Source organism: Lutra lutra, chromosome 7, assembly GCF_902655055.1.
Source record: "Lutra lutra chromosome 7, mLutLut1.2, whole genome shotgun sequence".
In the NCBI taxonomy this organism is placed as follows: domain Eukaryota; kingdom Metazoa; phylum Chordata; class Mammalia; order Carnivora; family Mustelidae; genus Lutra; species Lutra lutra.
This window is the reverse complement of record NC_062284.1, coordinates 118,109,920-118,124,984: the sequence shown is the minus strand read 5'-3', so window position 1 is coordinate 118,124,984 and position 15,065 is coordinate 118,109,920. Positions and strand designations below refer to the sequence as shown.

General features: G+C 41.7%; 1 protein-coding gene across 8 annotated transcripts in view; it reads right to left on the bottom strand.

The window, feature by feature from the left end:
- The window catches only part of RPS6KA5 (ribosomal protein S6 kinase A5), a 175,797-nt gene that overhangs the window by 2,604 nt on the left and 158,128 nt on the right, over positions 1-15,065 (bottom strand). For all 8 annotated transcript variants that reach the window (XM_047736460.1, XM_047736458.1, XM_047736461.1 and 5 more), the window contains 4 exons: positions 14,871-15,041; positions 10,962-11,153; positions 1,997-2,156; positions 513-676 (listed from right to left, as the gene is read on the bottom strand). In XM_047736460.1, the coding sequence (XP_047592416.1) occupies positions 513-676; positions 1,997-2,156; positions 10,962-11,153; positions 14,871-15,041 (687 nt within the window). The remainder of the gene's footprint in view (positions 1-512; positions 677-1,996; positions 2,157-10,961; positions 11,154-14,870; positions 15,042-15,065) is intronic.

Here is a 15,065-nt window from a genome sequence, read left to right as displayed (position 1 = left end):
ATCTATTTCTTACATAATTCTCTTAAAACCTTTGCATCTGCTTGGAACAGCATACTCTTATTCCCTACCCCTCACAGTCATGAGGGTATGTTAGGTATAAATGGTGGCTGAGTGAATGGACTTTTCACATGTGCCTTAGTTCCTAATGTTTATTTATAGCTTTTAAAGAAAATGATTTAGCCTGTTTGAAAGAGAAAAGTTCCAACACAATGCATATTGTTTTCATTATCTACTGAAAATTTTCAACTCTTCAAATATCAGACTACTGCCTCATCTCACAAACTCATCCGGAATGTCAAGTAAGTATTTTGTGGGTTGGCAGTGACTCGGGTCCCCCACATACTTTCTGTTAATAAATGTGTTTTTATTACGGAGGGATTTATAAAAACACACCTAGAATGAAAATAACACATTCTTTTAAATGTACCAAGAGCGTGTCTTGGAGGTTATGGAGTAAACATATCTGATTCCTTTTTAAACCTGCCCGCCATGTGTGGAGCACAGGGCCTTACGTGGAAGGTTGCTTTCACACAGGTTTGCACAGCAGCTCCTGAAGACCCTAGAATGTCTGGAGTCATCAGAGGATTTGAGGACAGCTGGCTGCCGTCTTGAAGCCATTCGTTGTATCTCAAGCCCGACATTTTAAGCCTTTTATTTGGATCGACTGTGAGGAGTCCTATAGGAATAATTAAGATATTTTTATTTCATGATTTGTTTCAAACATAAATTTCAATGAGGTTCACATGACACAATGGTCCTGAGAAGGATTCAAACTCCTACAGAGTCATTACATTTTCATATACATTTCCACCCCTCAGTAAATCCTGAACGCTAACGACTAGGCCCACAATAGCCTGTGTCTACCGTAGGCTAATTGATTTCTCCCGAGAAGAGACTGGCACCCAACACAAAGACTCCCGTTGGTGACTGGGAAGCTCCACATGAACAGGGGGTACCTAGATGCACTTCATTCGTATGCAAACATCTTGTACGAGTCAGCAAGTGCAGTAAGCCGCTAGAGATACGGAGATGGAGGCCCAAATAGGAGCCATGAGGAGACACACAGACAAAAACCAACCGTGACAGCATCGGGAGACAAGCACAAGAGTAACACCCCCATGCACAGTGTGTTGGCGACCCACGGGGAGATCTCTGACCGCAGTGTGGACACCCTGGAAGGCTTCCAGAAGATGAGTCCTGCGGGATGAGTACAAGTGGGCTCGATGAAGAGGGTTTCCCCAGGATTAGAAGGAGCAAGTGTGAAGTCGTGCAGGAATCTGAGCACAGGCACATGGGAAGAATTCAAAGGCAGCGTGAGGGGAACAGGAGGCAGGCGCAGGCAGGGCCAGTTCCTCAAGGGTTCTGGACTTCATATGCTCCCATATGCGAGTCTGACTGGAAGCTAACAGGGCCTCTCTGAAGGACTTTTAGCAGAAAGAGGCGTGATCACAGCTGGGTATGAGGAAGGTCACTCTGCCAACTGATAACAGAGAGGTAAAGGCAGAGGCAGTGACACAAACCAAAAGGGTGCCATGGGCTCTTAGGAGAGAAAGGATGGCAGGAACTGGAGGGCAGGAACTGGAGGGCAGCTACGTGAATGGGGATGAGGGGGTGGTGAGGACGGAAGGTGAACTGCAGGACTGGGTGGCTGGCTGTGGAAGGTAAGGAAGGTGGGGGGGGTGGATGGTGACGCCCATTCTGGCTTCCTGGCAGTGCAAGAGGGGGATGGGATGGGGCATATTTTTGGGAAAAGGATAGTAAAATAATGTCAGTTCACTTTGGAGGTGCTAGATTGAGATGCTGGTGGATCCTGCAGATGTGGAGAATATTACTAAGGGATAGTGTTCCGGTAAGAAAAAAAAAAGGCTCAGTAGAGTAATCGGAAACCTTCTAGAACAGACGTGAATTCCTTAATTAACAAATACCTATGCATGGGTATGCTTCCACTTCAATCACTACACATCATACGCAATGTAAAATTTCAGTAGAGTCTTACCTTGGATCAAATCTTTAGCTTCTTGGGATACATTCTTCCAGGCTTCTCCTTCAAAGGAGAAATCTCCCTTTTTAATTTTCTTCATGATTTCCACCGCACTGGTGCATGTCAAACTTTTGTCATGAGATTGGAATGGAACTTGCCCTGACAACATTGTATACTATTAAGAAAAAAAAAAAAAAGAAACAAATGAGAATGTCTGCCAAAGTCATTGTCAAAGCCATGCTAGTCATTTCATTACGAACTTCATCAGCATAATTTACCAAATACGACAACTAGCATTACTGGGTTTAAAAGACTATGTAGCCTTCTTCTATCAAGGAAGCAACAAACACATTTCAAAGCCTTGTAAATAAAGTGAGACAGCTTATTATATCAAAATTTAAAGAGCAAGAAGAACAAAACAAGGACATTCCAACTACTTCAGAAAAGACAGTGCTACTGTTAACAGAAAGTTGAGAGATAGCAGAACCTCTCATTAACTTTTTTTTTCTTTATTCAGTTCTACACATCCTTTCCTCAGGACATTAACTGTGGTTAAGGGCTTCAAACATTTTAATTTAGGCCTTCCTATTTTGGTTGTAATTACCACTTTCACTTTATTTTTCTCATTGTGGAGTTAAATGGAATGAATTCTCTAAAACCACCTGTTTTCACTGTAGCCATGTGTTTGAAAATTTATGTTTAAGGTTTTTGCCCTTTAAGAAGTCAACAGAAAAACTGGAAAGCTAAGTAAGGCTTGTCTGTGCATCAGAAACTAAATTTAAAACTTTAAACTTCTTGGAGGGTTTTCTCTCTCTGCTTGCTGAGAGACTTACAGGCCTACGGAGGTGACAGACGGCCAAGAATGGTGGAGTGAGGTGACAGTGTCCGAGCACAGACACCATGGAAGCGCCACCCAGTGAGGAGACGGCGGTGGTGTCAGTAGGAGCCAGCTCACCACTGCGGTTACTCTCAAAGGGACACAAAGAGGAGGGTCTCTGTTTCAAGCCCGGCCCTCAGGCGGAGCTGTGTACCCAGGGAGAAGTCCCCGTGACCTGAAAGGAGTCGGCCATTTCTCTTTTCTGGCCATGTGTCTGACAAGCACGGTCACCCTCATGATGCCAAGATGGTGATGCCACTCTCACACACTGGCTCTCACAAAAGATGGACGATCCCAGACAGGAAAATAAAAAGGACATCAAAAGGGGAAAGCAGGAGATACGAGTAGGTGGGTGTTCCACAAACCCTGGATGAGGACGACTGAACACAAAGGAACGAAGCCCCAGAAAGAGTGGAGAAGACACCTGGCTCCTCTGAGGTGACCAGAGACCAGGAGGCTTTGGGCGAATTTAGACTTTGTGTACCAGAAAACTGTGCCTGAGAGAATTATGGATGGAGGGTGTGAAGATCGAAGACGCCGAGGAGAAGAGACCTCTGTTACTGACTTGGAGCAACCCGACGTGAAGATATGTGTTCTAAGGAGGGAAATGCGAAGACACCGGAAGAACAATGACAACACAATTTAAGAAAACCCCAACCCTCCCTAAATCTTCTTGCCTTTCCCCTTCATGCACACACAGTGACGTTCAGCACTTCCCCGACGTCTCCCTCCTCAGACGCCAGCACTGGCTTCCTGACAGGGACCCACCTTGCTGGTGTCTCGCAGGCTCTGACCTCGCCCTTCAGGCCCAGCCTGTGAGGCCCCCGGGTTCCCAACCTGTGTTCCACACCAACAGATTCTTGGCCTCCCTGACGGCGCTCCAGCTACTCAGTCTCCTTAGGAGGCCATTTTCTTTTGAGCTGACAAAGGCCCACCCCCGCTCCGGTGTAACTTTCCAGGATGTGTGACTAGGGCCTCCGCCATCTGCCATCCTTACTCCAGAGAGAAGATCCATGGCAGGAGGGGAACATGAGCTTTTGAGTCAGACAGACTTGGCTTTCTGCTTTTTTACTTACTAGCTTCTATTTTTTAGCTGTTTCGTTACTAGGTTGGGCAAATCAGTTATGCTCTCCGAGGCTATTTCTTCATCTTTATCATCAGTGTGACAGGATGGAGCAACCCATTGCCTTTGGTAACAGCAGCAGCCTGCTCAGTAGTACACCCAACTTCCCTGTTTTCCCTTCCTCCTCCTTCTCTGGTTGGAAGGCAGTAGGGACCCCATTCCTGAGTCATGCAACTTTAAAGCCCCTTCCTAAGGGTCCACCTTCTAGATCACTGCTGGCACCAACTATCTTAGCCCGGGTTCCCCAGAGAGCAGAATTTAAAGTAAAGGCTATTACACAACTGCATTAAGAAGTGTGGTCCCTGTGGAGGAAGAATTGAGGAGAATAGGGAACAGTGTCCACACCAAAGGCACTGCAGGCCCTGGCTAAAAGAGACAAGTTGGGAGAGCGGCCATGCTGAGTGTGGTACAAGTCAGTATGGGGCTGGCACTGATAAGCACCTACTTATCTGGTCAATAGATTCTTCTTGATTTCTTGATGTCTACCAATGCGGCAAGTCTTTACATGGCAGGGACAGCATTCACTGTGCTGTCCAAGAGCTATGTGAACTCTCCAGCTCTGTTCTTATACAGCCTGTTAGGACTTTGACCATCCTGGTATTCTCAAGAACCCCATGCTGGCTCTTGGTATTGATGTCTTCACGAAGGGAGACCTGGTGGGCGGGAACCAGCAGTGTCCTACACGCCTTCTAAGCGCACGAATGGCAGAGTGAGGGCGAGACCGGATAAACATTCAGGGCACTGTCACACTGGTGAAGGGTTTAGAGGTCCTCTGGTTAGGGGCACAGAGACTTGTCCCTGAAAGACAAACTGCTTGTACCTTGTACTGCTGAGAAAGAGGCATAGGATGTGGTGGGCTTCTTGGGACTTTGGTGACAGCATATATTGCTTTCTCCAGAATACTGCTCCAATCCGTTTATCAAGTGACTGGGAAGGTTACCAGTTTCAAGTACAGCCTGGAGTCAAGGAGTTCCACAGCAGGTCCCAGCTGTAACACAGGATGTCTTCCTACCTAGGCCATCGGATCTGGCTGACTTGATTGTGCTAGAGGTAAGAATGCTGTGCAATGTCTCTGGCAAGTGCATGAGAGGAGTCGCAGGGCAGATGTGAAGGATTCTGGGGGTGGGGTTCTTATCTTCTGTGGCAGAGAACTACTCTCTGAGAAACAGCTCCTGGATGCTACTGGTTCCTAGCATGTGTGCCCATGGAAGGGATACCAAGACCAGTGCATCGTGTGCCTGGACCAGCAGCTGCGCCGACTCAAAGTCGCAGCAGCGATCCCATGTACTGTGGACATGAGAACCAGCCCCAGGAGGTCCAGAAGGCAGGAATAAGTCACATCCATGGGTGTGCGTTACCCATCTCTGCTGCATCAATACTCCTAACTCAAGCCAGTGGCCTCACTGAGGAAGGGTTCCCGATGACCAACTGATGGAGGAAGAAGGGAAATTGGGCTTGCTTGCTGGATGGTATATTAGAACACGAAAAACTCAGTGAAGGCCCCTGCTCAGGACAATGCCCTGTGGTCGGAGCTCTGTTCTTGAGGATCAGACTGAACCAACAGCTGGTGTTGGGTCCTCATACCTAGATTCTTTTTTTTAGAGAAAGAGGTGGCGGGCGAGAGAGAGACTGAAATCGGTGGGGTGGGGGACAGAGGGAGAGGTAGAGGATCTTAAGCAGTCTCATTGCCCAGTGTGGAGCCCCACGAAGGGCTTGATCTCATGACCCTGAGATCATTATAGGAGCCAAAATCAATAGTTAGATGCTTAACTGACTGAGCCACCCACGTACTGCCCCCATATCTAGATTTTATGGGTACACGGCCCACTTATAAAATTTATGTGTCTGTCCCTGCAAACTTAGAGCTTGCTTCCTTAGAGGTCTTGGTTCATGAACTCAAGGGATCAGTTGCACTATACAACAGATGTGCGCCATCTGCAATCCCTCTTTCTCTGCTTTCTTCCTGCTGCTGGGATTATGCGCTTTAGGAACAAGACGAGACATACTTTAGCTTCAGGTTCTGCTTTCTGGGGAGCCCAGATTAGAATACCTTTCTATTACTGATGAGCATTTGATTTGTTTCCAGTTTGGGACATTTTAAAACATGCTATATATTTAAAAAAATTTTTTTTAAGATGTTGTTTATTTATTCATGAGACATGCACAGAGAGAGAGAGAGAGAGGCAGAGGGAAAAGCAGGCTCCCCACTGAGCAGGAAGCCTGACGTGGGACTCAATCCCAGGACCCTAGGATCATGACTTCAGTTAACGGCAGGCACTTAACCTCCTGAGCCACTCAGGAGCCCTATATATTTTTTCTTATACCCATCTTTTGGAATATAAAAATACAATTTCTCTTGGGTTTATTCCTGAGGGTGAACTGCTGGGTCATTTGGTCTGTGTATGTTCAGTGGACACTGCCAGTTTTCTAAAATATATTCCACTTCTTAATCCTACCCTACTTCCTAACAGAAATGAATGTAGCTACATATGAGAAAGTAACCTTTATAAATACAGTTTTCTTGCTTTCTGATGCGTAGTAATGTTAGCAAAACTAATTCTCCATCTTTAGAAGTATTTAAAGGAGACCGGTGATCAGGGACCTTGTAGAAAAGATCCCTGCTCTGGATGAGGCGGAAATAGACAAACTTTAGCCTTTTCTTAACTCCAATCAGTATCTTACAATTTTAGTTGATTACCCAGGAATCAACTTGTGTTGAAAAAAATTTTGTGCCTGAAAGTTGTTTGCAAATGGTGTGGCAAACAGTATTTATACACTTAAAGGTATATATCTATGTATGTGTTTGTGGCCATATCTATACTATAGCATATATATGTATGTACCTGTACACACACACACATACACACGGAGAGTGTGCCTAAGAGAGAAATCGAGAGAAAGAAAAAGGCAATGTGGCAAAATGTTAGACATTCACAGTATTATTCTCTCAAATTTTTTCTGGGTCTGAAATTTCCAAAATAAAATTTTGAGAAAAAAGTAAAACAATAAGATCTCCTAAATAAAACACTTGGAAGAATTATGTTTTAAATGGAATTGTATATGCCGGCTGGCTGCCACAGAATCCTATCCCACATGAATACTCTGCGTTAGAGGCTCAATGTTTCGTGCCTCCGAAGTTCATATGTTGGGGCACTTGGGCGGCTTAGTTGGTTAAGCATCTGACTCTTGGTTTTGGCTCAGGCTGTGATATCAAGCCCTGCGTCAGGCTCCCTCAGTGGGGAGTCTGCTTGAGATTCTCTCTCTCTCTCCCCCTGCTCCCAAGCACGCACACACAGTCTCTCTCTCTCTCAAATAAATAAATCTTAAAAAAAATTCCTGTGTTGAAGACCCAGCTCCCGATGTGACTATATTTAGAGACAGGGCCTTTATGGAGGTAATTAAAGTCACATGCAGTCATGAGGGTGGGGTCCTGATCCAATGGGATTAGTGTCCTTATAAAAAGAAACAGCCAAGAGCTTATGCACTCTCGCTCTCTCTCCCAGCACACTCACGGAGGGAAGGCCATGTGAGGATACAGAGAGCAGGTGGCTGTTTACAAACCAAGGGGAAAATCCTCACCAGATGCCAACACAGCGGGCATCTTGGTTGGACTTCCCAGCCTCCAGTCTGTGAGAAAATAAATTTCTGTTGCTAGAGCTACCTAATCGGAGGCTCTGTTATGGCAACACCAAGCTAAGCCACTGGATAAGCTCTATTTTAATTAAAGTCCTGTATGTTTCTGATAGGGACTGCATACCCATCGAGGAAGACTGGGTTGTAGTCTAGCCATAGGAGACTACATGAAGCAGCTTCCCAGAGTATTTATTTTATTCAATGGGGGCGATGTAAATTATTTTCATATTATCATAGCCACATCCATGTTTATTAGATATAACACACAAAAAACCCCATTGATTTCCTTCCTTCCTTCCTTTCTTTCTTTCTTTCTTTCTTTCTTTCTTTCTTTCTTTCCTTTCCTTTCCTTTCCTTTCCTTTCTTTTTTTTTTTTTTAAGATTTTGTTTTTAAGTAATCTCTATACCCAATGTGGGGCTTGAACTCACAACGCTGAGATGGAGAGTTGCATGCTCTACTGACTGAGCCGGCCAGGCGCCCCAAAAGGCCATCGATTTCTAAGGCAATCAGGAGACTCCAAATAAACTTTATGCTTGCTACAGAATTGCTGGGGCTTTGTGTCTAGATCTTCTGGAGGCATGCATTCATGCGTGTGGAAAAGTCTGCAAAGCATTCTGTTTTTTTGTGACTCTTTAAATCGTGTGCTAACTTTGTTCTTCATCTGTATTTCATTGTGTATCTCTAAAAGGCAAAGTTTCTTTTAACACCACAACCATAACACCATGATCACACCTGAAAGAAATTAGTAATAATTCCTTTATATCATCAGTAGCCAAATGGTATTCAGATTTCTCCAGCTGTGTCACACACATGTATATATCTACGATATCTATGATTACAATTATGTCTGTATGGCTCAGAGTTTGAATTTAATAAATAGAATTAAAATTAGAATTTGCTTGAATCAGAATTCAAGCAAATGTAAATATTGTTTCAGAAGTGTCTTTTGGTCTATAGATTCTTGGGCTACCTTTTTCTCCTAGGATAAAAAGGGGTTATTTGTCTAGTAGAACAGGACAAATAAAAAAGTTCTATTTGTCCTGTAGAACTTCCCACAGTCTGGATATTGTGGCTGTGTTCCTGTGCTATCACGTAAGCTGCTCTTTGTCCCCTGGTTGTCTTAACAACTTGACGAGTAGATCGAGAGAGAAGCATGGCTTCCAAACCCATGCCATTACACACTTATTTCCATGATATGGCATTCGGAAGCTTGAAAATACCTGTCCGTGTGTCTAAGACTCTCTTTTAAAACCTTAAAGAGGGGGCGCCTGGGTGGCTCAGTGGGTTAAGCCTCTGCCTTCGGCTCAGGTCATGATCCCAGGGTCCTGGGATCGAGCCCCGCATCGGACTCTCTGCTCAGCAGGGAGCCTGCTTCCCCTTCTCTCTCTCTGTCTGCCTCTCTGCATACTTGTGATCTCTGTCTATCAAATAAATAAATAAAATCTTAAAAAAAATAAAACCTTAAAGAGGTTGAGGATTATCACTGACCTATATTTAAAGTAAAGGCTCTTTTACCAAGGGCAATTCTATACTATTGCTAAAATTGGAAAGCTCCTTTTTATTTAGACTAATTTTTTAGGAGAATGCTAATGAAAATATAAGAGGTTTTAGTCCTTAAACGAAACTCTCAAATCTATAGGAATTAGTTATTTTTTATTTAAAAGATCTTATTCATAAATATTTAATTTTAGTTTGAAAATTATAAATGATGACTTAAAGTTGCTGAAATGAAAACCATTTAAAACTTAAAAATAAAAGAAGAACCATCGTTCGGGGATAACGGGCTATAGCCACTGGGGGAAAACAAGCTGACACCAAAATAAACCCCAGATGGAGTGCAGATTTAAGTATAAAAAGAAAATATAATTCTAGAGGAAAATTTAGGGGAATGTTTTTGTAATCTCGGGTTGGGGTAGGGGTGGAGGGACAATCTGACATCAAAGCCACATATTGTAAAGGAAAAGACTAACATCTTACTATATAGAAATAAAGCATTCACCATTTAAACCCTCCTAACACCCAAAAGAAAATCCCATATTGCTACAAACAATGTTTTCAAACAAATGACCAAAAATATCTCCAATATCAATGGCAGACAAAGGATTAAAGTCCTTCCCAGAGCTTTACAGTAAGAAAAATTTCCGCACAGGAAAATGGGCAAAGCTCATAAACAGCAATTCATAAAAAAGAAAATACAAATGTCCAAATACTTGAAAAGATGCTCAAAACTGAATATTCATCAAAGAAATATATGCAAGTTATAGCAACAGTGGGAAATAATTTAAGATTGAAATCGATAGTATCTGATGTATTCGCACACAGTTGATGAGAACATGATCTGTTAAACCTTCTAGAAGGAAATCCAGGCATATATGTCAAAATAAAGATGTGCATGTCCTTCTCCTAGGAGTCTATTCCAAAGAAATAATGAGACAAATGCAACCACATATGTTAAAAAAAAGTCATTTATATAGTCTGTAATTAGCAAAATACTAGAAAACACTAACTGCTCATTAGTAAAGAAATGGTTACATGAACTCTAGAGGCCCAAACCACATGCATAATATAATCTCATTTGTTAAAAAACCCACATAGTTGACAGAAAACACACATAACATGGTGGCGGTAGGCGGGGTGGTTAGGAGCGGGGGAGCGCGTACACATCATCTCCACACAATGAGATTATGAGTGATTTCACTTGTTCCTCAAATCTTTCTGTATTTGTCTGAAATTTTCTCCCTAAGATTATGCATTACAAATTACATGCAGAAAAAGTCAAGCTATTTTGAGAAGAAACATGCCAAGGTTTTTCTAGCTTAATGCTGTTTCTGATCACGGCAGCCAAGGACATTTTGTGAGAAGCATGCTTACCACGATTACTATAAGCTACTATAAATACTTCTTGTTCTAGCAATTAATTTGTTAATTTATCCTAAATTATCTTCTTTAATTATATTTTTAGTCTGAAAATCTCACAGAATGTATTTTTTAACATGTTCCTCCTAATAAGTTACTTTACCATTTTCACATTACATCCAATATGCCTATTTTTTGAAAACAGCTTCTTTAAAAAAAAAAAAAAAGACTATATAAATTCCTACGCACATAAAACGCAGTGCCTCCAATTATTTCAAAATAAACCAAAATGAAAGTTTCTACATTGTCTCCAGTGTAAATTTTTTAAAAAAGGGAAACAGTCTTGGGTTAGAGCTTTCATAGATGTACAGAAAAGAAACCCATCTGCCAATTTCCCCCCACAACCTGAAGAAAAACAGCGGAGAGAGAGACAGGTAAGAGGCCATCTGGAAACTGCCTAGGTTTCCTGGCTCTAGGGAAATGAACTCACCAGAATGACGCCCAGGCTCCAGAGGTCACAGGACTCGTCATAGCCGTTATGATTCAAGAGCTCGGGAGCCGCATAGTGCAGGGTGAAGCAGGGTGTCTTGAGAGGCTGGTTATCAGGTGGCTTTAAGCGTGCAAACCCAAAATCGATTACTTTGATTTCCAAATTGTCATTTTCATCAGTGAACAATAAATTCTGCAAGATACAAATACTTTAATTAGTCTCTCGTGAAACTGTCCTGGGACTTGGAGATGCCACTTTTGTAACACCATTTATCAATACACTGATACTGGACTCAGGCTCGGAGAGAGGTCTGCTGGGGAGGGTCTCTGGGAGCTTGATATCGGTGAACTGTTGTTCTCTGCCTTATGCTTTTTTTTGGATTATTTTAATTTTATAATGTCTTGTGAAACATTTTTCAATCGTAGTATGCCTCTTCCCATGTTAGAAGAGCCTTTGTCTACATTTTTCTCTCTTGGTGTTGGCCCTCTACCTCCTTCCTCAACCTCCCTTCTGACCTGGCTCACGTGCTCCTACTCCTCATTTGGAGAGATCGCCCAAACTGCGCCACCAAACTGAAGTCAGGACTCTTTCTATTTTCTGCTAGCATGTTTTCTTTCTGTTCCTTAGCATCATGGTATTAGAAATTCAACGTCTTCCTCTCCCATTAGACCATCACCATTCCCTAATGGCAGGGACTATGTGTCCACCATATTTATGACTCTAGTCCCAAAACCTGGACACTCATATGGTAGGTGCTTTGGTAAATATCCATCCATTGAATGAAGTAATAAATAAAATAGCTGTCTGTAGTATATCTTATTAAAGAAGACATGGTAGGGGTGCCTAGCTGGCTCAGTTGGAAGAGCAAGTGACTCTTTATCTTGGGAGTGAGTTTAAGCTCCACGTTGGATGTAGAGATTACTTGAACAAATAAATCTTCAAAAAATAAAAAAGAAAGAAAGAAGACACGGTAAAGACCTACATTACATTTCAGAAATATTTTCTCCCAAACAGTTAATACTTAAGCATTTTTTGATGCTTATGGATATCATCCCTCAGTCATTCAGAAAACACTGTTTCCTTAAATCCTTTGTCTGCCAAGCCTTCTCAGTCACTAAGGCTTTACTGTATCATTTTTGTGTTTATCACACATTTAATAAATGCTAACCATCTGATGCACTGTCACCCCTTTTTTCCGTCTATCAGGCTAGCACCCACAGTGGGTGAATCTGCTTACATTGTCTTCAGACATCCTGACAAAACCTCCTATGTCTTTGTATTTATTAAATTATTCCTCAGATCTGGAACATCATTTGCTTTGTTACTATTATAACAACAAAATAAAAGACACCACAGAAGGCTTCATTCATACCAAGAACAAAAATCTTCTACACCTTTCATTCAAAAGTTAAAAATGAATAAAGTGGGAGGAAAGAAAAGCAGAAATATTAAAAAGTTTTCTTAAATGTTCTCTATACAATGCTTGATCCTGAATGCGTGATGTTATTACAACGTGGCTATGACGGAATGTAAGGTTCACCACCACTAAGTGAGAGCTGGGGTTCACGTGCTTGCCTTCCGGAGAAGTCTCAGCAAATGGCTCCTGAGCATCTCTGCGGTGTGAACCTGCCCCTGGCTTCATCCAGTCTGCTCAGCCTTTGGAAATGACTTCAGTCTATGCTATGTTAAGGCTGGCAGAGGACTTCCTTGGCCGCAGTTCTTGAAATGCAGGAGACTTCGCTCTCCGAGTGGAGCTGGGTGCACATGGGCGAGAGCGGCAGGAAGCAAGGGCCATTCAGCCTCATCTCAAGCCCCACCTGAAACTAATTTGATGCAGTTTTTCTTAATCTTTCAAGGGTATGGGGTCCAGTTGGAAAAGTACAAAGCAGCCCACCAGGAATGTCAGCCAGCTTCTAAATTTGTCTGCTTCTCACCCAGAATTTAGGATTTTGCCTAAGCAGAAAGCCAAGGCCACACAAATATAAACCAAGAGATATATAATCAGATCTTAAACTATGACATCAGTGGGAGAGGAATTAAACTTTTAGTTTGGAAGTAATATACTCTACCATTTAAAAGTCCAAGTGAAAACTACTTTATTATGAGGATGTTAGTACAAAGGCACATTTTCCTTTCTCCACGGTCTATTTTGATTTAGGGCCGCTATCACTGTGGTAGAATGTCCCAAATAATATGACAATTCCTCGTTTCAGAGGATTATTTGAAAGAAAAGGTTTGTAACAAATAAGAAGAACTAAGTAACATAAGTATCTTTTTTATCAGTAAAATAGGAAGGCAAATTTAAATTCTGTTGGAGAGGACAGTTGCCTCATTTGAGACTCATGGGATGACAGATGGCCAGTTATCAAAGAATAAAACATGTGAAAATGAATTCTATACAGTCATGGAACAGATCTTTTCAATTAAAAAAATTACATGCTTGTTCCTTGTCTATCAAGAAAACATTTAAGTGGTGTGCTTTCACATTTAAAAATAGATCGCTAATCTCTGATGTACAGAGCACCATATTTTCAGTGGGTGTTCTGTAGGAGAGTGAGAACTCGGATGAAGGAAGCAGAGGGGGAGCTACCATAGTTGCAAGTTCATAAAACACAATTCACTTTTGACTAATTACTAGTAATATGAATAACAGTAATAGGAAGTCCACAGACAGAAGTTTATATGCTTTAGAATCAGTCAGTTATATTTGGAGGCACAGAAATCCATTTTTAGGGGCACCTGCATGGCTCAGTTAGTTAAGCATCTGCCTTTGGTTCAGGTCATGATCTCAGGGTCCTGGGATCGAGCCCCACATCAAGCTCCCTGCTCAGCAGGGAGTCTGCTTCTCCTCCTCCTCTGCCCCTCCGACTGCTTGTGCTCTCTCTCTCTCTGAAATAGATAAATAAAATCTAAAAAGAAAAAAAAAATTCCATTTTTAAAACATCCTCTTCCTACCAATGATCCAAGATATTTAAACAGGCAAAAAATGGTGCTTTCAGAGACATATTCTTTTGTGGTTTAACACAAAAAATGAACTCCAAATAAATTATTATTTTAAAAAATTTGACAATGCATTATAACCACATGGTAATTAAAAATGAAGTTCTATTTTGAAGAGGAAATATGTGTAATTTTGCATATGAGAAAGGATGAGTCATTGTTATGCTTTTATAAATTATTGGGTTTTGTGTTTTAATTTTTATTATTATTTTGATGATTTCCTAAAAGGGGGAAACTTTCAGATTTTTGATACTAAACAAGGACATTCTGGAGCCAGAATCTTTTCTATTAACCTTTCGAAAGAAGAAATATATAAATAGGGGTTGCTTGTGCATTGCTACACAATTCTATAAATACAATACGTGAGCAAAGAGAAGCACATATAAGGGCGGTACAACTAATTAAACCAAGACAATTCTTTATGTTTAAATATTTAGAATAGAATTATATACATTCCTATTCATGAGCTAATCAATTCGATGATAAAAATGAAAAAAAGTTTTCATAATACATCATTTAAAAAAACCCTCTAAAATGGTACACATATAGAAAGGATATTATTTTCTGCTACAAAAATTTCCATTACTATTTTTGGCCCACAACTGTTGCATAAAGTATTTCTTCCATAAAAGGCTCTCACATTTACAAATATAACCTCAAGATGATCTGCTGGCAAAAAAAAAAAAAAAAAAAAAAAAAAAAAAAAAAAAAAAAAAAAGCAAATTTATTTTAGACTAAAATAGAGGAGAAAGAAAATCCAAGAAACAGTATCTCTGCAAGTATCTCTTTAGCAGAAAGCTCTAAACCATGAAACAAGAAAAGCCCACCCTGCGGCGGCGGTGGGGGAGGGGACGGGGTTGGGACTGAGGCTGGACTGAGCCACAGGAGGGAGCGCGGGTCCCGTGATACCTCTGGCTTCAGGTCCCGGTGCACCACGCCCACATCATGCATGTGGCTCACGGCCGAAACGAGCTTCCGCATGATGTAGCTGGCTTCCGTCTCACTGAAGTGTTTCTTTTTCTTAATGCGTTCAAACAGCTCTCCCCCGTTCAGAAGTTCCATCACCAGGAACGTGTGAAGCTAGAGAGGAAAAAAAGAATGCGG